At 37.4% G+C, this 27965-nt stretch overlaps 1 protein-coding gene and 1 pseudogene across 1 annotated transcript in view; one reads left to right on the forward strand and one right to left on the reverse strand.

The window, feature by feature from the left end:
* Nucleotides 1-10317: 10317 nt before the first annotated feature.
* LOC123645077 lies at nucleotides 10318-10968 on the reverse strand (annotated as a pseudogene).
* Nucleotides 10969-14407: 3439 nt separating this feature from the next.
* The window catches only part of CPB1 (carboxypeptidase B1), a 35113-nt gene continuing 21555 nt past the window's right edge, over nucleotides 14408-27965 (forward strand). The window contains exons 1-5 of the mRNA XM_045539427.1: nucleotides 14408-14485; nucleotides 14590-14665; nucleotides 21079-21203; nucleotides 27248-27347; nucleotides 27436-27537. Coding sequence (XP_045395383.1) covers nucleotides 14415-14485; nucleotides 14590-14665; nucleotides 21079-21203; nucleotides 27248-27347; nucleotides 27436-27537 — 474 coding nt within the window. The 5' untranslated portion in view covers nucleotides 14408-14414. The remainder of the gene's footprint in view (nucleotides 14486-14589; nucleotides 14666-21078; nucleotides 21204-27247; nucleotides 27348-27435; nucleotides 27538-27965) is intronic.

The raw sequence follows: 27965 nt of genomic DNA on the forward strand, positions 1-27965 counted from the left end.
TCTAAGGAAACAGTTTAGTTACATGTGATAGAGGTGAAAGAAAAAAAAACATAAAAAAGAATGCTTAATGCTTGCACAGATTTTTACTAACAGTATTAGGCAGTCCAAAGTCCAGAATGTTCTAAGGTCTATAAGAAAATGTCAAGGATAACAACAAACATTTAATCGGATCACAAAGAGACAAGAACTAATAAGAAGTGGGTCCCCCATCTTTACTTCACTTTGGGTATATAGTATCTGAGCTAAAACAGGCAGAAAACGGAAATAAGCGCATTGCTCCTAGTTGCCCCTGCACCAACTTGTCTTCACCTGAAAAAGCGTAGAGGGAACTGAGCACAGAGGGATGAGGAATAGTAAGGAAGCATCCAGTGCCATTAACTATGGTCACAGCTTCTAGGCCCAGCTGGACCGTTCAGGAAACTCAGTTTTCCAGAGAGACTGGAAGCACTTGCAGATGTTCAGCAGGAACAAATGCCAAGGACTTTAGAGAAATTGTTACCTCTGCTCAAGAAAAGCCTCCTACTCAGTAATTGCTGCCCTCTTAATAGACCAACTGCTGTTGCTTGCCAGCTTGTCACATCTCAACCTCGACTCCTCAGGCCATGCTTCAGGGCTTCTTTTGCCCGGGGTGCAGTTGTTCCACTTCACCTCAGAAAACCGTAGCTGCCTCCAAGGCTACCCGACCTCTGTGCCAGGCACAGTTCCAGAGAAGAATCTGTGGCAGCAAGCATCATGTTCATGCTGGCATTTAAGTACCTCATTGTCTCTGATATTGTCTTGTTATTTAATATCTTAATAGGTTCTTAGGAATGCTGATGGAGCCATTCAAGGAGTCATGGACAACATCTAAGCTAAACAATCTACAAATGTACTTTCTTCCTGATTTACCTTTCCACCTGTGTCCAAAGGTTACTAATGTTCATGTAGCTTGATTTGGAAGCAACATAATCAAAAAGTGGACCAGTGGTTCTCCAAGGGGATATTTAGCCCCAGGGGAACATTTGGTAATGTCTAAAGGTATTATTGGTTATTACAACTTGAATGTGTTTGGGGGGGGGTTACTATTGGCATCTAATTGGCAGAGTCCAAACATGCTGCTAAATATCCTATGATGCACAGGGCAGCCCCCTACGACAAAAGAAGTAGACCCAGCCCAAAACGTCAATAATGTGAAAAGTTGAGAAACCCTGCAGTAGTCTAACAAAATGTTACTAATTCCATGATTACTATCTCATTTCTCATGTCATATATTCTTGATGTATAGAGTTGCAGTACCTGACTTCAAAGATTTAACCAGAATATGAATCTGTTGTGCATACCTCCCAGGCATACATTTAAACCATATTCAGAGTTCACCAGCATCAGATAAAACCATATATATGAAAAACACTGTTGACTCTTTTTGTTTAATTCCCAAAATGCATGTACCATATTAATGTGCATAAATAATTAATTCATTTCATAAGTACATAAAAGAGCAAAGTCACTAACAGTTTCCATCCATAATTTTTACTTCTGAACTTGTCTCTGGAGTGTTTCTCAGCTCCATTAAAGCCTTACCTACATTAAACATAATATCCCTTCACCATAACCAGTGAGAATGTGTGGATTCCCTCTTTTGCTCAGGAGATCTGAGCCACGCATCTGACCCTATAGGGCTAGAGTGGCCAATATTCCAGATCTGCCCGTACTCTTTATGATGCTCCCATTCTACAGTATTGATTTTTGTAAACATTTGATTTTATGAACATTTGTTAGAGCAAATGCTAACAGGAAACATGAGCAAACAAATGGTTTCAAAAATGGGCATAATACCAGAATAAGAAAGTAGAAAAAGAAGAACACTGGGAACAGAAAGAGAGGGAGAAACTTGTATTTTTTTAAATCCCAAGGCTGTGCCGGAGATGTTGAGGGTAATTGCTCCAGCTGTGTCCTTCGTGCTGCCTCTGAAGCCCTGCCATTGTGCACTTTGTGCCTTGGTCCTGTATTTCTCTTGATCAACCTGTCACTCTGTCAGTTAAAATTTGCCATCAAACAAAACTTTCACCAACTGCTACCCTTATGCCCCTTGGACTTACACCAGCTACTCTTCCCAACATTTTATACTCTGAACTAAATTGTGTGTGAAAATTACCTTTTATTGACTTTAGTGAGTGCCTTATACAAACAACTGAGGGCCGATTTCAACTGCCCACTGCCAAAATAGCCCTCTGTCCCATCTGTTGGCTGCACATATCATTAAGACTTTTATTAGCCTCAGAAATAGAGAACTCATTTTATGGTGTTAGCTAAAAACCTACAAAAGTCCTTGAAAAGCAGCTCTGCTGGCCCTGGTAACCACTACATCTGAGCAATCGCTGCTAAAGAACCAGGTTAGTATGAATATTAAAAGACAAAACTGCCCCCAAATGATAGCACCAAATGTAATTTCATGTCTGTACATTCATACTTTACATTAAACTACTCAAGGAAAATATACCTATTGCTTTTCCAAAAAAAATGGAAACTCTTTGAAATATAGGTTTTGAAAGAAAAATACAGAAATTTTTTATTCTGTTTATCCTGATTTAGTAAGAAAAATGTCAAAGGATACAAAATTTCAGTTAGACAAGAAGAATAAGTTCAAGAGTTACCATGTACATCATAGTGACTACAGTTAATAACAATATACTGTATGCTTAAAAATTGTTATAGAGTACATTTTAAATGTTCTCACCACAAAAAAGATTAATATATGAGGTAATCCATATGTTAAATAGCCTGATTTAGCCATTCCACAATGTACATACTGTATCAGAGCATGTAGTACACATAAATATATATAAATTTTATTTGCCAGTTAAAAATAAACAAAAAAAAACACAAAAGAAAATTTCCTCAGAAACATTTTAAAAACAAAATTTTGTGAAGAAACCCTTATGAAGTAAAGACATGGCATAAGAGTCACCGTCAGAAGAAATCAAGAACTTTCTTGGAAAAGTTGTAAGAGGCTTAACCATTAGGGGCCCAGGGAGAAGTAATGATCTTTTACCAGAAGAAGAGAATAAAATCATGGAAGCCTAATATGGCTTTTTACAGTTCTGCTTACAATTACGCATTAAACAATTTACCCCTTGTGGATGAGTTCCTAAAGCCTGCTGAGATGTTGCACTTGGAGAAACGAGTACATGCTGTTTTTTCTTCTGTTGTGGTTTATTTTTATTAAAGCAAAAAAAACTTACAACAACAACAAAAAATTTACTTTTGCTGAATTTTACTCTTTCTAAGAAGACCGGCAGCATGGATGAACATTTGTCCAATGTTTGCAGTAAGTCCGACAATAAAAGACAATGGCTTATATGTTCATGCCCAGTCACTGTCCTATGGGCTGGAATTCATAAAATAAAGGCAGCAGATGGCATACCTAAATTTAATTTGCTATTTGATTTATCCTAGTGTTACCAGTCTGAAATGCAGATTCTGAATGTTTATCTAATAATGCTGTTAGAAAATACAAGACCATGCTTGGAGCAAGTTTATCATGTAATCTGATGCTAGCCCATCAATCCTGAGAACGAAAACGGTAGCCCATCCAGAGACATTCTCCTCTGACTAAGTGGGACCTGTCAACAGCCAATACTCCATGTATCAGGGACGGCATTTCATGTCGTTTGGAATCACTACTCATGGCAGTAAAGCAATACCAGAGACCACCAAGAGGAAGAATGGGCCTTTGCTTCTGTTTTTGTAATTTGAAATTAGAGGAGATATTTCTGTGTGTTTGAGCTTTATTTCCCAATTTTCACTGTGAAAACTGATGTGTTGTTTAACTGTTGTAATCACTTTCCCTGTGGGTTCTTCTCTTAAACACTCTGCTACTGTCTTTGATCGTCCATTGGTATGTATACATCAGACCAATATTCTGAAATACCACATCCCAAAATGAAAACTTTCTGAGTCTATGTTATTGCTTTTGGCAGCTATCAAAATAATTCCTGCTGACATCATGTTTAACAGACTTGCCTCCGAGTCAGATCAATGTTGGGGAGCAACATGCAGTGCTACGAAATTAGGTCATTAATTGTGAAGCAAGCTCAACCCTGCTTGCACTTGTAGACCAAAACTCTGAGATGAACAGAAACCAAATAATCAAGGACTCTGTCTTTTAAATCTCAAACAAGGTGTCAATTTAGTAATTTAATTCTCAGATTCTTTGGAAGGGTTTTTGTTACTTAAAAGTATGGTAATATAATACCTAGTCCTCCAATGGGACTGTAAAACATTCCAACATTAAAATATTTCACTCCTTAAGAATGAAAAATCAAGTCCTAACATCCATCATACTGATCGTATTTCTGAGCCCTCAAATGCCAACTTTTTTCAAATGACTCCAGGAGAACTTATAGTCAACCTGTTTATCTCAAGTATCAGCCAGGATGGTCATTGTAGGGTTAGCTTATAAAATTACCTCATGGTAATATAACAGAAAGAAACCAGAGAGTCTCAATGACTTAGAATCTGGGAACAGGAAAAAACCAATCTGGTGGTTAGAATCAGATTGCCAAATGACAGCATCCACTGCATTATCTTTGTGCCTGGGGGTTGCCCTTCCAAACTAATTTTAAGAATAAATTGAAATTGAACTAGAGCCACAAAAAGTAGAACAAAGACCTTTTTGAAGATTCATATCAGGTAAATAGTAAACACGTTGTCAGAAAATATCGACATTTGAATTGACTTCATGCTTTTATTTCCTACCTATATGGCATTTTGTATTATTAACATTTATTTATTAAGACTCTGCCCTTTCTTCAAAAGGTTTAAAGGAGTTTTAATGTTCTGTAACAGCATTTTAAGAATAAAAATAGTTCCCCATCCATTACCTTATAAACTAGAATAAAACAAATATTTTTCATATTTGAATTAAAGGTAGAAATGTACCTCTTCTTGCAAGTTTATTTCCAGTAAAGATATTAATGTGAAAATATAACATAATAATTCAGAATACCTGAGAATTTTCCTAAAATTTATCATCTAATACACAAATCAAAGATCAGAATATTAAAATGGTGTATGAGAATTAAGATAAATGTAGGAACAAAAACAGGTTGATTTATTTGGCACTATTCCAATTTATCTCCCCACTCTTCTGTCCTGATTAATTGCCCTCAGCAAGGCGTTGGAGCCTAGTTATGCTGTTTTCTTAATTCCTGTTGGTGGAGTGTTGATATAAGGATACAAAGAGAACCAACTGCCTCTTAACTAGTCCATTCTTCATGTGTTAATCAATCATAACTTGTCCATTTTAATTATCTCCCAAATTCCAAATAGAGATAAGCTTGCAGTTTCCAAATATTTGCATGATTAAAGATGTTTTCCTTGTTTCAATAAAGAACCTCAAATTGATGACTCAGGTGATAAGATTTATGGGATGAAGTAGCTGTGTTTATCTCCCAGCTTTCAAAAAATACTGGTCTGCAATTCAGTAACAACAACATTCCCACCAGAGATATGCAGACTATGCCCATTAATGATGATGATCATGTTTGAAAAAACAAAATATATACCCGTGTTAGTAGGTGCCAAACAGAAAAGCCAGCCAAGAAAATGTTTACTACCCTCCCTCTTCATATTCATAAAAAGGCAGTTTATTCAAATATTAAATATAATTATACAAAGCTAACAGGCCATGGGTACACCTGTATAACATTTTTAGATTGTTTTTGCCCTCCTTGGAGTAATAACAGAAGACTGGGCTATCAATCAGTTTCCCCATCAAGTTATAGGGAAATTCTGGCCACCTCACAAAAAACTGGACAGTTTGGTTATGAAAAGTGTGTAAGGAAAATTTTCACTGAATTGACTGAACCAATCAGTTATTTTGATCAGATGAAAACAAAAACAAAAAGCTAACTCTATCCAGAAATAAATCCCCATCTAGGAGCTTCCCTCTAGTATCATATGAAATCTTATTGCATTTTTAACATCAGAAATGAAGCAACAATATTCTTTTTTTTTCTGTCTTAATTTTTATTTTCATAATTAATTTTTTATTTCAAAATATTAAGGGGGTACAGTGTTTGTTATATGGGTGAATTATATCAGGCTGAGTCAGAGCTTTTAGTGTGGCTGTCACCAGAATAGTGTTCATTGTACCTGAAGTGTTCTCTTTTTGTAATAAATGGTCTAGGAATTGATAATAGAATATGATGATGGTGCTCATGATGCAGAGAAAATAATTTTTCCTCTACTTTTTCTGAGTTTTTAGATTGTCAATGGAAAAGAACTCAAACTCTGTAATGTAATTTGAAAAGGTTTATTCTGGGCCAAATATGTGCAACCATGGCCCAAAAAGCTATGCCCAGGAAGCCTTGAGCAAGTGTTCTCATCATGGTTGGGTTATAGTTTGGTTTTATACATTTTAGGAAGACAGAAATTGCAAATAAAGTCATAAATCAATACATGGAAGGCATATATTGGTTGGCCAGAGAAGGCAGGATATCTCAAAGGGGGACTTACAGGTCACAGGTGAATTTAAAGATTCTTTGATTTGCAAATGGTTAAAGAAATGAAGTTTTGTCTAAAGGTTTGGAATGTTTTAAGTTAAGATGAGGAAGTCTATTAATCAGAGACAAGCCACCAGACATATACTGGAGACTCAAATGATCTGTTAAGTAAATTGATGGCCTGAAGGATTGGTTTAATCTTTGTCTTACAGAGCCTAGGCCTGTTAATTATTTTGTATCTTATTATTACAAAAAATAACTCCAAAATGGATAAGACATGACTAGGCATCAATCTAAAATGTGTTCACAAAATCACTGGTCAGAATTGATGTTTTTAAAGAAAATGTTCCACAGCCAAACACACAGGAATAGCAGGAATGATACTAAGTCTTCTAACTTTAGCTGGATTTTGCCAACCCAACCCTCTATTGTGAGATATGTTTGGGAAATGCTGTATGCCAGAGACCCTTTTTGATGATTTACAATGTATATTAAAGACTCCAAGAAGCCCGACAGTAAAGGAGCTTGTTTGTTTTAGTTTAAAGCAAACATATTTGACCTCAGAATCCGTTTCTACTTAATACCGTGGTATGCTTGGGGAAATGCTTTTCCAGAAATTGAGACATCACATAGTATAAATTATAACACCATGGGTCAGTTTACAGATTCTCCAAAATCTCATGCTGTTACATGAAACACAAACAGATACAAAGGTACCTCTTGCCTTATTAATCACCAAAGCTGTGCCGAAAAAAGGAGAATTTAAAAATATAAACATGAGACAGAAAGCAGAAATTTCAAAATCTATGCAAAAATAATTGCACCTAACAAAAACAAATTTTAATTACTAACTGAAAATCCTAATTGCTCTCCACTTGGATTCACAATGCATCAATTGAGATAAACTCTGCAGTGTGTTTACAATTCCCAGCACAATACACCACAAGTCATCTACAAGTGATTATGTCCTCCTTTAGTAGATATTTGTCATTCTCTTTAGCCATCCACATCTGAGCCCCTTCTCTAAGTTTAGGGAATGCTCTAGCTAAGGAACCATAGAAGGCAAAGACCTTTCCTCCTATTAAAGTTAAAAAGTCTGACTCACTTTCCCAGCCTCTCTTGTAGCAGGGGCACTGACCTAATTGCTATCAAGACTACATGGTGAATGCCAGGCGCACTGTCTGGAGAATGGACATGCCTGAGGCTCTGATTCAGGGGGATGGGCGGGACACGGACAATGTATATAACCTGAGCTTTTGTACCCCCATGAAGAGCTGAAATAAAAAATTAAAAAAAAAAAAAAAAAAAAAAAAAAAACCTCAAGGGGGTTTCGCCTAGGTCCAGTTGCTCCTTTGCATAGAGGTCCAATTATTGAGACAATGAGGATTGCCAAGGAAGAAAGTAAGTTTTTAATATGAAAGATGTCTCATTGGGAGAACTGGAGAAACTACCTCAAATCTGTCTCCCCAACTTATGGAGATCAGGGGCAGATCAAGGGAGATGGTGAATCTTTGTGTTAGGGAGTCTGCACAGGAGCTTTAGAATCTCAGTTCCTTTGTCATGAAGAAAACCTACCATTTCTGGGAAACAATTCAAAAGATCAAGTAGTTAGTTAAGGGAGAGGATTATTTAAAAAACATATAGGGGTTTTTGAAATCTGTTCATAGAGCTGGTTGCACTATGACTTTCACTTTGACTTAGAAGCTGGTGACAAACAGATGTAAGGAGTGCTTGAGATCTGTCCTGGAAATACGGTAGCAGCAGCAGTTGCAGCCACATTAAATATTATGCCAAAATTCTAGGGGTGATCAAATGACCCAGGCCTGGCCAACCAGCACACCCCATCATGCTGACCATAAGATTTGGTTGAAGGATAGATAGGCACATGTCCCAAGTCAGTCCACTGAGATTCAATCTGAAGATTTGAGTTAGGATTTGGGGGAAGAAGAAATTTTCTTTCCAATAGGGTTACCAATCGATCCACTGTTATGCAAAACTGTACCTATTAGTGGCCATCTTGATACCATATGACAGAGTTGACCAAAAACAGGGACCCAGGCTTAACAAACACCAACACCTGAGCCTGTGAAGCCAGCACTATTGCTAACATTTTCAGTTATATGAATGGCAATTTCTGTCATTCAGCTACTTTGGTTTTAGTTTTAGTTGCAACCAAGAGGGAACTTAGGGTAACCTAGGAAGTGAAGTGAAGAAAGAACAAAAATATGGGTTGATAGATTGCAAAGGTTGAGGATAGAAACACATTAACAAGAGCCAAATCAAAAGTCAAGGTCAGTGGGAAGGAAAAATATAAAACAGAACAATGAGCAATGAGATCAGAATCTGGAACAATCAGCCACAGCATAAAATGTGGTGTACAGAGCTGATTGGGTTAGGATAATTTAGAATAAATCCATGAATGATGAGCCAAAGCTATTATTTATCATTTATGTGGTACCTAAAGCAAAATGTAAGATGGGTGGGGAAATCAAAAAGACATCCCACATAGACACCACTTGATCATTAGTTCTGAAGACAGAGAAGATTCTAAGAAGCAAGAGCCACTCAGAGGAAACTGACAATTCTAAGAATATATACATGATCAAGGGAAATGATTTTATGACTTCAGGTAAGTTTATAATTTTTCTTTGATGTAAATTTTCATACACAGTTGACCCTTGAGCAACACGGGTTTGAATTGTGTGGGTCCACGTACACATGAATTTTTCCAACCAAATGTGGATGGAGAATAAAGTATTCGTGGGGATGCAAAACTCATGTATATGGAAGGCCAACTTTTCATATACGCAGGTTCGGCAGGGCCAATGGAGAGACTTGAATATGTGTGGATTTAGGTATACGTGGAAGTCCTGAAATCAATCCCTTGCATATACCTAAGGGGAATTCTGGAAGGTATTTTTGCCATTAACCGAAGGCAAGAAGGAAATTTGACCTTCCTTAGAAAGGAATAGCTGCCCTAATGTTATTCTCTCCATAATGTAGTTATTGAACAATGCCAAAATAATTTGGGATTTTTTTGTGAAAATATCATATTGTCATTATTTCTATATCTTTCCTCTCAACAAATCACCCTGCACCTGCTACAAAACAAATTAAAATAAATAAGGGTCTCTCAAGGAGCCTGAAATCCTAGTGAAAGGAGAAAGATTCACAAATATTCAACTAAAATACAAAAATAAACAATATGCAGAGATAAAATCAAGGCACTATGAGAGGGTGCAGAGAACAGAACAATTATTAATATCTGTAAAGGAGGCAAGTTTGTCAAAGTGTGACTTGCCTAAATTTTTAACTTTTTAATCTGTTGTGTTGATAAAGTATTGATAGACCATTTATATCATTTATATTCAGGAATATGTAACTTGGCTTTAATTTTTTTAATTAAAAATATACTTACTTAGAAGCATTCAGAATGTCAACAAAATAGCTACAACTTTTTTTGCAATTACAGAATAGTATTCATTTATCAGAACAATTATTTCATATAAGAGGCATCGGAGACAACAGAAGATGAAAATACTATCATCCTCATATATACCTAATTTGTGCTATACACCAATAAGATTTCTCTGCCAATTTATAGCTTCCATGCTGTACCAGGCAAGGTTAGTGGCTATTGCAAATACCACCAGGGAAGGACTTTCCAAGGACACGTTCAGTAGTGTGTTAACTATACCAAAAAAAGACATTGTATAGTTTAAAAACAAACCTTACACAGTCTTACATTTCAGTTTTTTTCTGTAAAAGGATCAACTTAGGTACAGAAGGATTAAATGCATTATAGACAGGGAAAACCTGCATTAGAACCGACTTATTCATCATCATCAGCTTCTTTATCTACATCTTCATCTTCTTCCTTCTCCTCATCCTCTTCATTCCTCATCTTCCTCCTCTTCCTTCTTTTTCTTGCTTTTGTCAGCCTTGGTGGATTTCTTTTTCACTGAATCAGGCTTTTCTTTAGCTCAGTATGCAGCAATATTCTTTTCATATTTTTCTCTTAGCTTCTCAGCCTCCTTTTCATAAGGCTGCTTGTCATCTGCAGCAGTGCTACTCTACATCTCTCCCAGTTTCTTGGCAGCAACACCAATGGATAGCCCGGGATGTTCTTTGATTTTGGGGTGACACTCAGAACAGAATAAGAAAAAGGTTGAAGAAGGTCTCTTGGGTGCTTTGGGATCCTTGAACTTTTTGGTTTCCCCTTTAGGAGGGATATAGGTTTTCAATTCTCTTTCCTAATGTGCCTTGTTTACCTTTGTTATGTCTTCGGCTTTTCCTTTCTCTTTAGCAGAGGCACAGAAGTCTTCCGCCTCTCTGAACACTTCTTGGAAACTCTGAGAAGTTAACTAAAGCACCTAAAGCATAGGTGCTTCTTCTTGTGCTTCTCCTGGCAAGTATGCACAAAGAATGCATATGATGACATTTTTGCCTCTCAGCTTCTTAGATTGCCCTTGCCCACATTTAGTTATTTTTCCTCTGTAAGGCACAGGGTTGCTCAGTGCCTGTCCAACTCTCACTTGCCCTGGTGTTGTCTCTGTGGAGCTCAATGTATTGCATTTTTTAAATTTTTAAAAAGTTTTTTTATCATGAGAGACAAGGAGACAAACCCAACTGAGCGATGTTCTTCTAAACAATGACTTCTACTCTTTAAAAATGTCAATATTATGAAAGATAAACAAAGGCTGAGGTACTATTTCAGATTAATGGAGACTAAAGAGACACGACAATTGAATACAGTCCTGGACTGGATCCTAAGTCATACACACACACAAAGTGGATTAAACGTCACCTTAGCCCTGGGAAACATTAAGGTCAGCCCCAACTCACTGGATAGGTTTGTTATGCATGATAGAATTACCCTAGACTTCCTCCTTGCAGGCCATCGTAGAGTTTGTGCAATAGTTAATAGATCCTGTTGTGCCCAGATTTTTGCCTCAGGTAAAGTGGAACAGTCAATACTGAAAGTTAGGGAGAAAGCTGCCTGGCTTTCTAAGGCAGACACTGAGAGTGGAAGCTATTTGTTCTGCTGGTTGGGTCCAGTCCCCTGGGGAGGGATTGCTGAGGTCAATGCTGCAGATTGGCCTCATCATGCGGCTTGGAGTCCTGTGGATATTAACCTTAATTAAATGCCACAATAAACAAATGGAATGGATTTGGTTCCAGCCCCTGTCAGTCAGATTAATCAGAGTGAACAACAGAGTAGCATATTCAGGAAAATTCAGTCATGAATGTTTAGAAAGCAGTAGATATTGTTGACAGACAAATGTCCATGGGTCCCTCTGTTTCTGCATATCTTGAGATGCTTTTGCTCTGGACTAACTTTTCTAAGATATTTGTATAGCAAACAGCTTCGAAGATAGAGATGGTGTCTCCAGGGCAAAGGAAAAAGTCTATTTACTTTCCAGGATGATAAAGCTAATGTTTCCTCTAGGGCAAAGGTTGAGCAGATTCGTTATCATCCCCCTCATGAGATTGGGCGTTTCCTCAGCTCACCTCAACTGTGACACAAACCTGTACACACAGCATCCACCTGGACCCACTTGCACATCATCTCCACGAGACCAGAAAATAAAAGAACTGATACAAACATGAAGCTCATGCTGCTTGCTGTGCCATGGGTAATAAAGTCCTTTTTTTCTGACCCAGGAGTTTCATGTCTTACTGTGTGGCAAGATCACTTGTTATCTTGCAAGTAAAATAAAACTTTAGTCCCTTCACACTTTTTGACAAATACCCAGAGTAATGTAGAGAGATGCCATGCTTATGAGTTGAATGATATCAGTTCCCCCAAATTGATCTAGACAGTCACTGCAATCCCAATCAATATCTCAGCAGGATTTTTCATGGAAATTGACAAACTAATACTGAAATATATATATGGAAATGGAAATGACTTGGAATAGCCAAAAAATCCTGGTAAAGAGCAAAGTTGAAGGACTTATATACTATCTGATCTTAAAACTTATTATAAAGTATAGTTATCAAGATATTGTGGTAGTTGTATAAAATCAGATAAATAGATCAATGTAACACAAATAGAAAGTCCAGTAATTACCCCATGCATATATGGCCAAGTGAATTATGACAGAGAAACCAATGGGGAAACCAATCTTTCAATGGGGAAAAGAAAAGCCTTTTCAACAAATAACACTGGATCTACTGGATAGTCATATTAAAAAAAATTATTTACCCATACTTTATGTTATACATGAAGACCTAAAACTATAAAGCTCCTATAAGAAAACATAGGTGAATATATTTGAGAACTTGGGACAGGCAAAGACTTCTTAGAAAGAATGTAAAGGCACTAATCCATTGATAAACCATTGATAAACTGGAACTTTATCAAAATATAAAATGTCCACTCATCAAAAGATTACCTCAAGGAAACGAAAATGCAAGCTACATACTGGGAAGAGGTATTTGCAATATACATTTCTAACAAGGGACTTGTATCCAGAACTGATACAAAACAAGAATAAAAAGACAAACAAGCAATTTCTTAAAAAAGGCAAATGACTTCAAAAGATGCTTCACAAAAGAGGATTTACAAATGGTCAATAAACATATGAAGAGATGTTCAGCATTTTTAGTCACCAGGGAAATGCAAGGTAAAACCATAATTAGACACCACTTCACACTCACTAGAATTACCAAAATTAAGGACTAAAAAAATGCCAAAATGTTTTCAAGAACACAGAGCAACTGGATACCAATGGAACCTTAAAATAGTACAACTACTAAGAAAAAATATTTGGCAGAATCTCATCACGTTAAACCTACATTTACATTATTATTTAGCAATTCTACTCAGATATTAACCCTCCCTCCAAATGAATACATGTGTCAACAAAAAGACTTGTGCAAAAGGGGTCGTTGCAACTTTATTACCAATAACACAAAATTGAAAACAGCATAAGTATCTATCAACAGGAAAATGGCTAAACAAATTGTGGTATATTCATACAATGGAATACCACTTGTTAATAAAAAGGAACAAACCAATAATACAAACAAAAATGCTAATAAATTTCAAAACTTCTTGGATGAAAGAAACCAGACACAAGGGAATAAGATCCCATTTACACAAAGTTTAGTACAGGCAAAATTAATGTATAAAGCTGGAAATCAGAGTAGCGGTTGCCTGACAGGAGTGCAGAAATAGACTGGAAAGGCGTTCAAGGGAACTTGTTAGGTTGATGGAAATGTTCTATACCTTGATTGGAATGTTTATTACATGAGTATATACATTTGCCACCAATTGGGTATCAGACTGAGGTGGGAGGTGGGGGGAGGGGATGGGTGTATGCCTACATGATGAGTGCGTTGTGCACCATCTGGGGAATGGTCACGCTTGAATGTGCTGACTCGGGGGGATAGGAGGTGGGGGAGGGGATGGGTGTATAACTACATGACGAATGCAATGCGCACTGTCTGGGAAATGGACACGCTTGAAGCTGTGACTCAGGGGGATGGTCAGTACACGGGCAATATATATAACCTGAATTTTTGTACCCCCATAATAAGCTGAAATAAAAAATAAAAAATAAAAAAAATAAAAATAAACTCATCAAACTTCATACTGGAATCTAGAGAATTTATTACATGTAATTATCAATTCAAAAGGGGGGAAAAAAGACTACAAAATAGATTTTATTTAAATCTCACTGATCCCCAGACTATTCAAGGTCTGGCATCCAAGTTGGATAGGTTGAACTTGAGATTATTTGCTCTATTTCCACAGGTGTTGAGACAGATATCCTCTCAGACTTTATACAGCTACCAAGTCAACAATGCCAGGAAATGATTAATCAAGATATGGTAATTCCTATTTGTGGTCAGGAGAAGAAAACAAAGAACACTCTAATATAAAAGCAGGTGGGACCCCCCGAACAGATCTAGCCCTACACAATGCTGGTGTTCCTGGTTCTGGGGGCTGCGGCCCTGGCGTCTGCCCATCATTCTGGGGAGCACTTTGAAGGGTAAGCAGTTCCTTAAAGAGCAAGTCTTTCTTCCTTGTTAGCCCCCAAATTTGGACACATTACCCAATTTAAATTTTCTGTTCTTCTGCTATCTCACCATTCAGCGAGAAAGTGTTCCGTGTTAATGTTGAAAATGAAAATCATATCCACTTAATCCATGAATTGGACAGCACCACCCAGGTAAGTCGCAATTTTATACTTTAGATTTACTTCCCATCTACTTTAAAATCTTAAATTGCACTGTGATTTCATCAAAGGAAGAATGACAGGAAATATTAACTGTAGCACATTTGGTAGCAAGAAATAAAAACTTGGAAAACATTTAGTACCATGATATCTTCTTTTTCTGCCTAAATCAGGTTGCCTTCAGCCCTATAGTATTATAAATCCATGGTAACTTTTAAAAGAGCTGACAGCGTGACAACTGGATGAGTTGGAACTGTCATGAAGGTCATAGACCATCTAATGTGCAGTTACTTTCTTTCTAAGGCAAAAGAGAAAAATGATCAACTTGGACATTACTGAAAAACTGGGCTTTTGTCCAACTTCAAATTCATTTCCACATCCCATGTATCATCTGTTCTCTTTGATTTTCTTTCATTCCAAATCAAACAGCTTGGGTTTTTTGTGACCTTGATTTGGGTCCTCTTAATAATATGACATGAGGGGTGAAAAGAAGGTAAAAAGCCATGAGTGATTTCCATATTTTTCTTTTGCTTTCAAAAAAACTGAAATCTCTGTGCTACTTAAAAAAAATTCACTGTATATGAGGTGAGAACCGACATTTTAAATTATATATATAGTGTGGCAGGGAGCTGTTGCTGACCACAAACACAGTAAGTAGTACCTCTTGGGCCAATGCTGTTTCTTCATAAATACATAAACTAAAATGAATAAATATATACAAAATATTCATCTTATATATGTGTGTGTGTATATATAGTCATTTTTTTAGCTTTTAAAGTGTAGAGGAAGGAAGAAGAAGGTAGAGAGTGTAATAATCATAGACTCAGAAGTTTAGAATTGAAAGAGAATAGAAAGTCATCTATTCCAGCCTTCTACACAAATCTGGAATTTCCTCTCAGGAAATAGCATCCCTGGTTGCTAGCCCTGATAAAACCTGTTTGAGTACTTCCAGAGACAGTAGGTGTACTACTTACTCTTCAGCATAGCCCACTTGCCTTACAAATCATTCCCATCATTTTCTTCCTTATATAGAGCTGCAAGCTGTCTTCTCTAACTTTGACCCATTGGACTTAGCTGAGCCAAATATTGTGTTACCTCTAAGATGTATCTTTTCCAGGCCTTTCATCATTTCTCTTAGCACTGGTTTACAGACTCTTGATCATCTGGTCACTTCTGGATTCAGCTCAGTCTCTCTGTCTATATTTCTTTTTTAAAACGTAGCTACCAGAATTGACAATGGGCCTCCAGGTGTGCTTTGATTAATACATACTGCAGGGCCATTGCCTGCCTTCATTTGTAAAGCAGACATTTATTAATGGGGCCTAACATCCTTTTTAGCATCTTGGGCAGTCATAAAACACTCGTAGCTTATATTAAATCTGTGTTCAATCAAAACCATTAGGTTATTGTTTTCTCACATGAATCACCTTCAAACAAGGTATCCTTCCTTCTGTGCTTGCCTAATTAATTTTTTTTACCTAAATATGGGATTGTAGATTTATACTATTAAAATTTATCTCGATAGCCTGTTTTCAGCATGTTAGATCTTTTTAAAAATGAACTCAGTCACCCAGGGAAATAATTCTTCCCTCGAACTTTCTTTGCATCGCCAGCAAGTTTGATGAGCACACTTCCTCGACTTTTATTTTTGTCACTGATAAAGAAAAATATTAATAAGGCTAGAGGTCAGCACAGAATTATAGCCCTCCTTCATGTTTCACTCATTAAATACATGTTTATGATGAATCTCCAATGTGCCACATACAGTGTAGTGTTAAGCACTGAAGTGATTCATTAACCTACTCTCTCCTTGGATAAGTTCACTCAGCTACCCAAGTTAGTGGGGTTTTCTGTAGAGCTAACACTGTGCTGATTTCTGGATTACAAAGAAAGACATCAATGTAGAGACGTCATCAAATGCTTTACTAAGATCAAGATTCAGCATTCTACCGGGTGAGTGGTCTCTTCCAATACTAAGATGAAGTTAATTGGGCCTGACTTATCCTTGCTTTAAACCGTGCTGGCTCCCAGAGATCACAGCTTCCCTTTCCGAGCATTCACAGTCCATCTGCTTCCAGTTTACTCTGCAGCTTTGCCAGGATCCATGCCAGGCCCCAGGAGCTCCTGCTTCTGGGCTTCACCTGCTTTCCCATTTGTGAAATCCAAGACTTGCCCCCTCTGCTCCGCAGCGAGCCCTTCAAGCTCTGATTCTTCCAAGATTGCTGAGAGAGTTCTGCAATCACATCTGCAGTATTTTTTTAGTAATCTGAAATTCAGCATTTTATGGTAGTCAAGAGCAAAGAATCTGGACTTAGACTGCCTGGATTCAGTTTCTGGCCCTACCACTCACTAGCTGAACCTTGGACACCTCTCTGAGTCTCAACTTCCCCATTTGTACAATGAGCATGATGATGTTATTTTACCTTATAGAATTGTTGTGAAATTTAAAAGAATTAATACAGGCAAAGCACTTAGAAAGAACTTAAATAGTAAGAACTATATTAGTGTTTGCTATTACTACTATAATCAGGTCTGGGATTTTGAATTCGATTTACATGGCTGGTATAATCATTGATCTCTTCATCTATCTTCAGCCTTAATATCCTCTTTCCAAAGGAGGTATTTCTAGTTAAATCATAACATGTGAAAAATCCTTTACTTACCCTGGTGGTGATTTCATTTCTCAGTAGAAACAGAAAAAACAAAGCATAGATAGTGTAACACCTTCCTGGAAAAGACAGAAGCCAAACAAGAATTAAAAAGGGCTACTTTCTCTCTTCTGGCTATAAACAATTATGCTTTAGCTCCAAGCAGTAGGACACATATTTCTTCTTTATTCTTTTTATTTTCAACATGATTGAAAAAGAGATTTTAGTTCTTCTTAGCAATCTTGTGGGTGCATATTCTGAGCTGTAGCCTTCCTGATAAGATCATTACAAGGGCATCCAGTCTTTGTATTCATCCTTGGCCATGTGTCCTTCCTCCAGCTTTTGAACACGTCCTTTTAAAAGCTAAGTGTAGTGAAGAGATCTGTGACCACAAGTACTCTAGCGCCTCTTGTTTTTCATCTGTAATTATATAGTAAGGATATCATTTTACCTCTTTGCAATTGGGGTTGTGCTTGTTCTTTTACTGGAGACATTCACCACAAAGCCTATTCTCATTTCTCTGGACTATCTTGAACTCTGTGTTTCTCAAGTTTAAGGTCTATTTTTCTCTATGCCTAGAGTAACATGTTACTGTCTTCCAATGTTCTCATCATTCCTACTACACTAGTAAGTTCCTTCCTACATCCAGAATTAGGCCTCAAGTAGAACTCACTACCTTTTCCAACAGTAAAGGAAAATTTCATCAAGATAAACAAAGAATCTATCATATGCTCTCCTTACAGTCAAATGCAATGCAAAGAAACAAATATGTGCAAATTTGTGAAGAACCAAAGATCCCCAGCACCGACTTTTATTCTTTTATATGCCAATTTTATTCCCCAAAGCATTGGAGGTTTATATGCTACTTTATCTTGTTTTTGTGCTAGTTTTCTGATATATTTTAGGAAGGACTCTTTAGTTTTTAGCCAACTGGCTGATTAAGTTGATATTCTCAGAATGTTATCTAAAGATATCTCTTTATCTAACTGAAAGATCTCTTTATTACCCAATAAATGTTCTGTATTGCTCTTTGCCACTCAGCCCTCTACATTTACAATTTTATAATTTCAGTTTTATAACTTCTTAACATATAATTTAATTCCTTACCTCTATATCATATATTTCACTTCATTTTTATATTTCAGACATAAATCTCATTCACAAGGTCCTGGCCATTCCTGAAATCCCTATTTATCTTCTTGTGTTATTACCTTGAGTTCATTATTTTTATACATACTTGGTGTATTGGTACTATACTGGAGACTGACTCCAGTATAGTAAACCTGCATCACACTTGCAGCACTCCGCAGTGTTGGATGTCGACAGGTTTGCTGACCAGTTTTATCCATGTCAAACTGAAATTTTTAAGCATCTTCAAGTTTGGTCTGCAAGTTTTTGTCAAACATATTTATGAGATTTTTCCACCCCCTTTAAAAGAATCCATCATTCTCACAGCAGAATCATAAAGGTAACACTATGTGTGTGTGTCTGTGTCTTCTAATATTTGGCAGAGCTAGGACTAACGGGAAAGAGTTTAGGAGGTTAGAGATGACAATTTTCAGTTTAATATTAGGAATAAAACCATTTGCAAACGATTAGGCTATTCTGAAGTGGCACAAGATATACTTGAGGATATATTAGAAATATCACCAAGGATATCATGCAGGCATTTGATGCTCTGAGTGCAAAACTAGCATCTTAATATAGTTTCTTCCAAAGCAGACCCTGGGACAAAGATTCAAGGGAAAGGGTTTTATTTGTGAAGTGCAGGGGGCACTAGTAAAGAAGCGGGGAGTGATCTAGAGAAGGAAAGGCAGCCAACAAAAGGGGCATATTAAACCAGCTACCACAGAGGACTGAAGCTTACCCTACTCTACGAAAGGGTACAAACCACATGCTCCAGAATTATCCCGCATGAGAGGTGAGATCTGCTTTTTAGGGTCATGGGTGAAACCAGAAAAGTTATTTCCTTGGTACCTCCTGTATCCCTGGAGCTAATCGTTTGGCCATTCCCAGTTCTAGGGAAAAGAGTCCTCAAGCATAAAGATGGAGATCTTGGCAGCAGGGAGTCTCCTGAGCACACTAAAGGGTCCCAGCAATTATGTATGGGGGGAGCACTGTCAGGTCGGCTGCAGATGCTTGGAGGACTTCATTTGCTTTACCAAATCTAAACCTCAGTGTCTGTAATAAAAACATACCTCCCTCTTCCACCCCACCATGGAATGACAGGTGTTTATTAGGAACACAAATCCAGAGCTGACTTTCAAAAATATGCTTTTTCTTGTAACGTACTTTTCTTTAGTGTCCTTCTTCTCACAACGTTGGCTAGCTAGAATTTATCACCAGCCTCTTGCTTTCTCTGGCCTTATCATGGCATGTTTTAATACTTGCTCACTACCATTTAACCTCTCATCTTTATCCTCTCATCCTTGACTTGCTAGTTCACCTTCTATAGCCAATCTTTCTGCTGCCATCAATACCCTCACCTTTCAACACCTTTGTGACAACCATGCTCACAGTTTTTTTCTTCTGAAATCCATTTTGATGGAATCTCAATGTCCTTTCCATTGCCCTGGCATTCCCTATGGCCCTGACTCATGACTCAGCACCCACTAGACTTCTACAGTGGTTTGAAGATGACAAGGACAGGATATGGCTTAATGGGTTCCCCACAAGTATATCTGAAACTGAGTAATCTTAAAATCTTACCTCATCAGTTTCTGCTGCCCAACCTTTAAGCCTTTCCAAACTCCCTTCCAAGTTTCCAAACAGTGGCCCTAAATATCACCACCAGTCACATTTCCAGCTGGAGACCACAGCATAAACATTCAAACAGAGATTGGGGAAGACACAGGGACAAAGAAAGAACCTGCTATTCAGCAGAAGGAAGGAACAGGGAAACAGACACTTACAAGAGTCAGTATGTCCTGGTTAATATTTTTCCATTGAAAAAGGATAATTAAAACCACACATTCACAAATAATAACATTAGAATTATCAGATATGGCATCTTGCTATTCTGTGCTTAATTTTTCCTAAAGTCTCCCCCATGAAGACAGAGGCCATGTTCGATTTGCCCACCAGTGTATTCCTAGTCTCAGGCACAGAACCCAGCACATGGTAGGTCCTCAATCATAGCTGATAAGTAACTATATAAATGAAAATGTCAGTATGTTACTGGATCCCCAAGAGCATTTTGTGTACCCACTGTGGAAAGATACCATTTCTCTTCCTGATGTATCCACTACAGGTCAGGAATGCTCCTGGTTCCACACATTACTGTGATTTGCATAGAACTGAGTTCCAAGATAAACTCATAAAATGAATCCATTAAAAAGTAAAAGGGAAAGCTTAATTTTTCTCCACTAAATTCTGTAGCTCTAGTTAATTCATCATCATTCAGCACATTAATCTATTGCCACAAATGCTGCTATCATAAGCAAGTGCTATAGAAAATCCATAAATAGAAAAGAGCAGTTATAGAATACTGCAATTAACTAGCATTCTGGAAAATGATCATATGTTTTCATGATTATTGATAATCAATTAAGGTTATGTATGTATTTGGAAACATTTTTATTGACATCTAACTGCTTGGTCCTAAGAGTTGTTCACTCAAAGGAGATATTTTTAAGAAATTTCATGGATAATTTGATTTTGAAAATAGCTCAATGGAGTAGAACAATAGTGTGCTCACAGATGATAATTCAGTCATTGAATTATAGGTGTCCAATGCAGTATATCTTGCCCTTTATTCAGATCGACTTCTGGAAACCAGATTCTGCCACACAAATCAAACCTCACAGTACAGTCGACTTCCGTGTCAAAGCAGAAGATATTGCCACTGTGGAGAATGTTCTAAAGCAGAATGAGCTACAATATGAGTAAGTTGATGTTTTATAGCTATTAAAATTCTTTCCCATGCATGCTTTCATCCAGGTCTTTAAATAACCCTGGGAAGGTAAAAATGACACGAAGACCATGCCTTCACCGGCGCCACACAAATAGGTAATGGCAGACTGGTCCTGGATTCAAATCTTAAGACTTCAGTCCTGGTACATTTTGTGTTTAGCAATTGCTCTAATGAAAATGACTTTGACTCTTGAACCCCAAATCTTCAACCACATATCTGATTTGCTACTGTTTTACAAGCAATGTATGGAGTAAAAGCCAAACCAAAGGACATTTTATTATCAGTGGGACACAGTTTTAGCCCCAAATCTTACCAGGTCTTGTTTCCAGGTGATCAGCCAAATCTGTTGTGAGCTGTGAGGGTTCTTTATGCTCCTTTAGCTTAAAGACAAGACTAGAGTCAGTCTGAATAACACTCTGTCCTTTTTTTCTCTAAGGTCTCACCACTGTCTCTAATGGTAGGAGAAGTCATGGAAAGAAGGAACCAAAGAAAGGAAAGGGCTTCCCCAAAGGCCTAGAGTAGAGTTGGCTAAGCTGATCACCCCATATCTCCTCCCCCTAAACACCACGCTGATCCACGTAGGCCTTTCAAGATAAGAATGTCCTCCTAAGTAGAGACAGTTGTCCATTTGTTGACCCAACAAATCTATGTTGAGTGCCTATGTGTATCAAGTACTGAAAAAGATAGATATGGCCTCACTGCCCTTAGCAGAAGACAGACTTTAAATGAGGAATTGCAACAGTGTATAATAGATGTTAAGAATAAAGACCTAGAGACTGAGGGGGATAGACCAAGTCTAGGCGTTAGGGAGGGCTGTTCTAAGAAATGAGGCTTCAGCAAAGAACTGAAAGATGAATAGGTCTTAGCCAAAGACAAGGAAAAACCATACTTTAGGCAAAGAACAGACCATATATTGAGGCTTAGAAGTAGAAAAAACAGTGCATACCTGGAGGCATTTGCATGAGAGGGAAGGAAGAAATAAGGTCTTTAGTACAAAGCAGAGTTCTTCCTACACTGAGTGGATCAGGGAGGAGCAAAGAGAAAGTCTTGGGCTCCAGTCCTGAACATTCATGTTTACCCAACAATCTCCCACCACAAGCTCAAGTCTTCATTATGTTTTGAGGAAATGTGATCTACATAATTGTAACATTAGAAATTTTCTTATGTTTTTCACATCTTAAAAATGTAGAAGATAAATCTCTAGGCTTAGTGTCAAAAAAAAGAACAAAAAATATATAGAAGAACACTATTTGTGCCAGTGAAGATGTCAGAATTGTCACTTACAAAATTCATACCTCCATCAGGAGAAGTGGTATAGCATAGTGCAACAAGTGAATGCTTTGAGAAAACATAAACTGGATTCCATCCTGGCACTGCACCTTCCTGGCTTTGTGACCTTGGATAATTTGCTTAACCTTTCTGAGCTTCAGTTTTCTTATCCATAAAATGAAGATATAATGCCTCTCTCAAAGGGCTGTTGTGAACATGAAATAAAACAATATGTAAATAAATTACAACTGTTATTACGTTTCCTGAGAATGCTGCTATGGTTTACTATTATACAAACAAGGAGATTGTACATTTTAAAAAATCAGCAGAAACTGTTATGTTTAACCCCAATATCTTGCCTCACATAGCTATCTACTTCTACCTGAAAGAAGTGTCAAAATATGACCTTAAGAACTGTCTTTTTAAAACAAAGGTATAACCCAGTAAGTTTCAAAATGTGATTAATATTCATGCCTATGACATTTTGCTCTTCATATTATACAAGGAAGGACATTTAAAATCCTAGCCATTAAGAGCCTTCTGTAACAGTCAAAAAACTGATTATTTCTTTATAATTCTTTAAAAACAAAAAAATGCTGGGTACAATTCCATGCCAAAACTTTTTAAAAATTTAAAAAGAAGCAAAGAAAGATCAGTAACCATACACTAACCCTAGCCACCTGAATGATGTCCTAATTCTACCCATATCACAAAATAGTGAAATGGTTTTTAATTGCATTTTAATCTCCATTTATTAAATAGAAAATTCACTTTCTTTTTTAGTGGTAAACTTCTTGAAAATTGTGTATGAATGTTGCATCATCTAGAACATAGGACATCCCCTGAGGGCTAAGAGCTTGTTAATTTTTACTTCTCTGTTCATTGCTTAGCACATTTGTAGTATATAATTTTCTAAATATTAAATAATAATAAGTCCCTAGAAATCCTGGAGAATTGCACCAGTAATATCCTTGCTGGGGCTGCAGGCAGTCCCTGTGCATCCCATTATTACCTCATATGGTAACCAATTTGTATTTCGATGGTTTCCTGCTAGCAAGAATTTGCAGTTGTGTTTGTATAAAACAAGAACCATCTACTGCACAAGTTCCACCAAAACAGTTTTTCAGATGTTTTCAGTAGTTCTAACCTTCTTCAGCAAGACTTGTATCATTTGGCAGCTTTAATCAGATCCTGAATTATCATGGGAAAATATTCAAAATGTGCGCAAAAAGAAAGATAACTACAGTTTTAAATGCCAAAGTTGCACTCTAGTTACAGAAAGACTAGGAATTGGATGGTCTAAATCTCCAATTTACGGTTCTGAAGCTAAAATGACCAAACTGTTGGGTGGGCGGCCCTCCATAGAATCCCTTCCTACAAATTACAGGAAGGCTGTCTTTGCCCTGTCCCATCCAGGGAGAGATTGATGGTTACTAATGTCTATATTATTTTTCTACATATTTCAGAGACATACAGGAGAGGGCCTTTTTTTATGTCTGCTTCCTAATACTGGGAAGGAAAGTGTCCTTGGATAGCAATGGTCACATAGTAACGTTCTTCAATAACAATAGCCACAAAATCCAGGGCACTGACCAGATACTCCATTTTCAGGAATCAGAAAGGGGGATAAAATGCAATCATGTCTCGCTTTCCTTCTCAGATATCATGTTCCCTGCTTCTGGGGGAGTCCCAGTTGTCTAATTTGCTTCTGTGTTTAAAAAAATAAAAAGGAGAAGAAGTTGGATGGCACTATAAAAGGAACATATAAAAGTATAAAATAATGTACATGCCTCTCTGTTTCGGAGCTGTAATACAGTCCCTATTATATTAAGAGGCATTGTTTTAATCTTCTAGAATAGAAGCTCATTATTTAGTAATAATATTTTGTAATATAGCTAAAGTAGTGCTTTGTCCTAAATCAAATAGTCAAAAGGCTGGGAAGGATCATTTGAGGTCAATCCTCCGCCTTCAGGCAAAAGTCAGCAACACGCTTCACCCTCCTTCTCATGCTCTTTTGCAAGTTACTAGAGAATACTTTTACCCTTGGGTGTCATCTTAAATTCAACTAACTGGTATTTTATGCTTCTTTGTCCTACTTATTGATGAAAATGTTTAATATTGAACACAGAAATAACTCCAACAGAAAGTCTCTTCTTAGTATCGAATAAAACACTAGCCCCCACATAGTCACCGTTTTTCCTAAATAATTTGGGGTGGCTTTTTGTTTGTTTGTCTTCCTTATCCCCATTTCACAGCTGAGGATTCTCCTAAATAATTTGAACTGGAGGGTTGGGTGCAGGTGAAAGGAAAGCAATATGCTCAGCCAGCTTTGCGGCTCCCTCCAGCTAGAGCTGGTTGTGGCAGTGAAAGAGGATGTCCTTTGCCATTTCCTCTTGGATTTTTTTTTCCTTCAGAGAAGTTTATCCTTTTTAGGCAAGATTTGTTCTTTCCAATTGATATTGGAACATAGTTTTCTCCGTAAAGGTTTCTGCCAGTTGATTATTTTTTAAGTTTCCAGGTTTTTGTTTTACTTGTTTTGTTTTATTTCTGTTTGTCTGTGTTTAGTTTTCAGTTCTCCTTGAAAATTATTTTCCTGATCTAACCCTATTTTAGACTCTAGTTTCCTCTATGTTTTCCTGGAGTTTATGAAGGTGGTAACTGGCAAAATACTATATTTTTTCATAAACCTAGGAAGACATCTATGTAAATGACCAAGACCTATTGATTTGAGCCAAGTCATTGCATTTTAGAATTGAAAGGGACATTGAATATCCACTAATCAAATGACCCCATTCTAAAACTTATGAAATTAAAGCCCAGGGATTAAATGACTTTACTAAAGCCAATTTATGAGTTAGGCAAAACTATGACCTTGATCTTTTGATTCCTATTTCAAGATTCCTTCCCCTACCATCTTATTCCCTAATAATCTAATTTGGGTGGTTAATATAATTATGGCACTTACTACAATCATTGTTCCTAACTGTAGCAGGCAGACTAACGGTCCCCTAGAAATGTCCCCAGAACATCTGAATACATTGTGTTGCATTGCGAAGAGGAATTAAGGTTATAAATGGAATTAAGCTTTCTAATCAACTGACTTTAAAATGGAGATTATCCTGAATTGTCCAGATAGGTCCAATGTCTTTGGCACAAGAGACCTTAAAAGTGGAAGAGGAAGGCAGAAGAGGTCAGGGTGATTGGATATGAGGACTCAGTTTACTGTTACTGGCCTTGAAAGTGGAGCAAGGGGCCACAGCCAAGGAATGCAGGTGGCCTCTGGGAACTGGAAACGGGGAGGAATCAGATTCTCCCCTAGAACTTCCCTTGTTTTCAGCCCAGTGAGACTTGTGTTGGACTTCTAACCTATAGAACTATACAACAATAAATTCACATTGTTAAACCACTAAGTCTGTGGTAACTTCGAACAACCATAGAAAACTTATACACTAACAAAGTATTGATGGCTCCTCAAGGGAAATTTTTTTTCCCCAGAATAAATTCTAAAATCTGCTCCTTTCTCATTTTTTAAAATACTACCTTAAGATAATTAAGGCCTTAAGACAGTGTTTGCCTTTTGTTAGGAAGCAGATACCATTTAGCATTAATTTATTGCATTTTCCATGAACGGACAACAGTTCACACCCAAGTTTACAAAATAAAGGAGCAACCAGGAGGAAGGTTCATAGGATGTCCCTGACATACTTCATCAGAATGTCCTTGGGGCAGCTGGAGGAGAAGCAGACTTTTGATGTGTGGCTGCAATTCTCTGTGTGTCAGATAAAACCATTTCAAGGCTTAACTATGGATAATAGAAATTTCTGCAAAGTGGCCTCTGTGTGTAATATTCTCAGTGCTGTAATCAAGGACATTCCACTCATAACATTTTGTTTCTTCCAAACACACACTCTACTCAAAGCAGCAAAGGGAAATGAAGTCACACACACCTGCACCTTCAGACCTGCCTCTTATAAAAGAAACTTTCACCTGAACAACTCATGTATGGAAATAAGGATGCCTCAAGAGATCTGTTACCAATTTTCATATCACCCTGCTACAGAACCATTATTAATTAGATTATTTAAACCACCCAAAAGACAGGCAAATAGAGACTATTAATAGTTCTTTAAACACAGTATTTTTTGCCTAATAAATCTTTAGCTTGTTAATATTTCTGAATGTACAGTCATCAAGATATTTTTCTCAAAACCTAGAGAAACTCTTCCCATATACTCAGATGATCAACTCTTCCCATTTACCTGGAACTGATTAGCTTCCTGGGATTCAAGGCTTTTAGGGCTAAATTCAGAAAAGTCCTGAGGAAGAAAGACCATAGACAGGCCTCAAGTACATACTGTTGTGTGGAAGCCCAAGGTTCCAACTCAAGATGCCCCAGATACCAGGGGAAACCATTTTCCAAGTTTAGGGTCTAAGGACACTCAAATATGTGAAGTTTGGGCAGAGGAAGAGCCTGCCTTGCTTGCACCTTCCAGTATCCTTCTCAGTGACTTGCTCTTTGTGATCAGTGGCAGATTCTCCCTTGAGCAGTTGAGGTTGAAGGTCGTCAGGAACAATCAGAGGACAGAATGCAGATCTGTGGGGAAAGCATTGTGCCATCTACTAAGCCAGTGGCTCTGGGGTTTTATGTGTGTTCACTTATGAACACATATAAGTACACTTATGTCCACAGGAGCAAGATGAAAATACACTTATGTTCACAGGAGCACCCACTCTGATTCATTGCAGGGTACTGATAAGCAACCTGAGGAATGTGCTGGAGGCTCAGTTTGACAGCCGGGTTCGTGCGACGGGACACAGTTATGAGAAGTACAACAACTGGGACACGGTATGCTACGCACATGATTGAGACCGATATCGCTTTGGGAATTGAACCAAGAATGCCACTTTAATCTACAAATGATTCCATTTGATAGATAGAGGCTTGGACTCAACAAGTCACCACAGAGAATCCAGACCTCATCTCTCGCAGTGTTATCGGAACCACATTTGAGGGACGCAATCTGTACCTCCTCAAGGTAATCATTTTTAGCCATGACCTTGCCAAGTCTGAGGGCTTTAAATCAATGAATTCTAACACATTAACATCTGTTTCACAGACACGCTTATCCCAAACATTGTTATAACTCTTTTCCTGCCTACATCCCCCAGGGAATCAGATTCCCCAGCTTCTTTTATCATATGTGGATTTTTAAATCATTATTTTGATTTATTCAAAAGGAAAAATGCAATAAAATAAGAGAAGTCCTATAAATTTAACCACATTCCTGTAAGCAATGTAAATGATCATCTACCTTGATGAAATTCTTCTTTCCCAGCTGTTGTTTGCAAATCCATTTGCTAAAGAGGTTCATAAACTTCACATCTATCAGACAACATTACCAACCGTATCAACAATTTGTTTCTGTCATCTTCTAACACCATTTTTGTCATGTAATTCTAATGA

The sequence above is a fragment of the Lemur catta genome, chromosome 1 (assembly GCF_020740605.2).
Source record: "Lemur catta isolate mLemCat1 chromosome 1, mLemCat1.pri, whole genome shotgun sequence".
In the NCBI taxonomy this organism is placed as follows: domain Eukaryota; kingdom Metazoa; phylum Chordata; class Mammalia; order Primates; family Lemuridae; genus Lemur; species Lemur catta.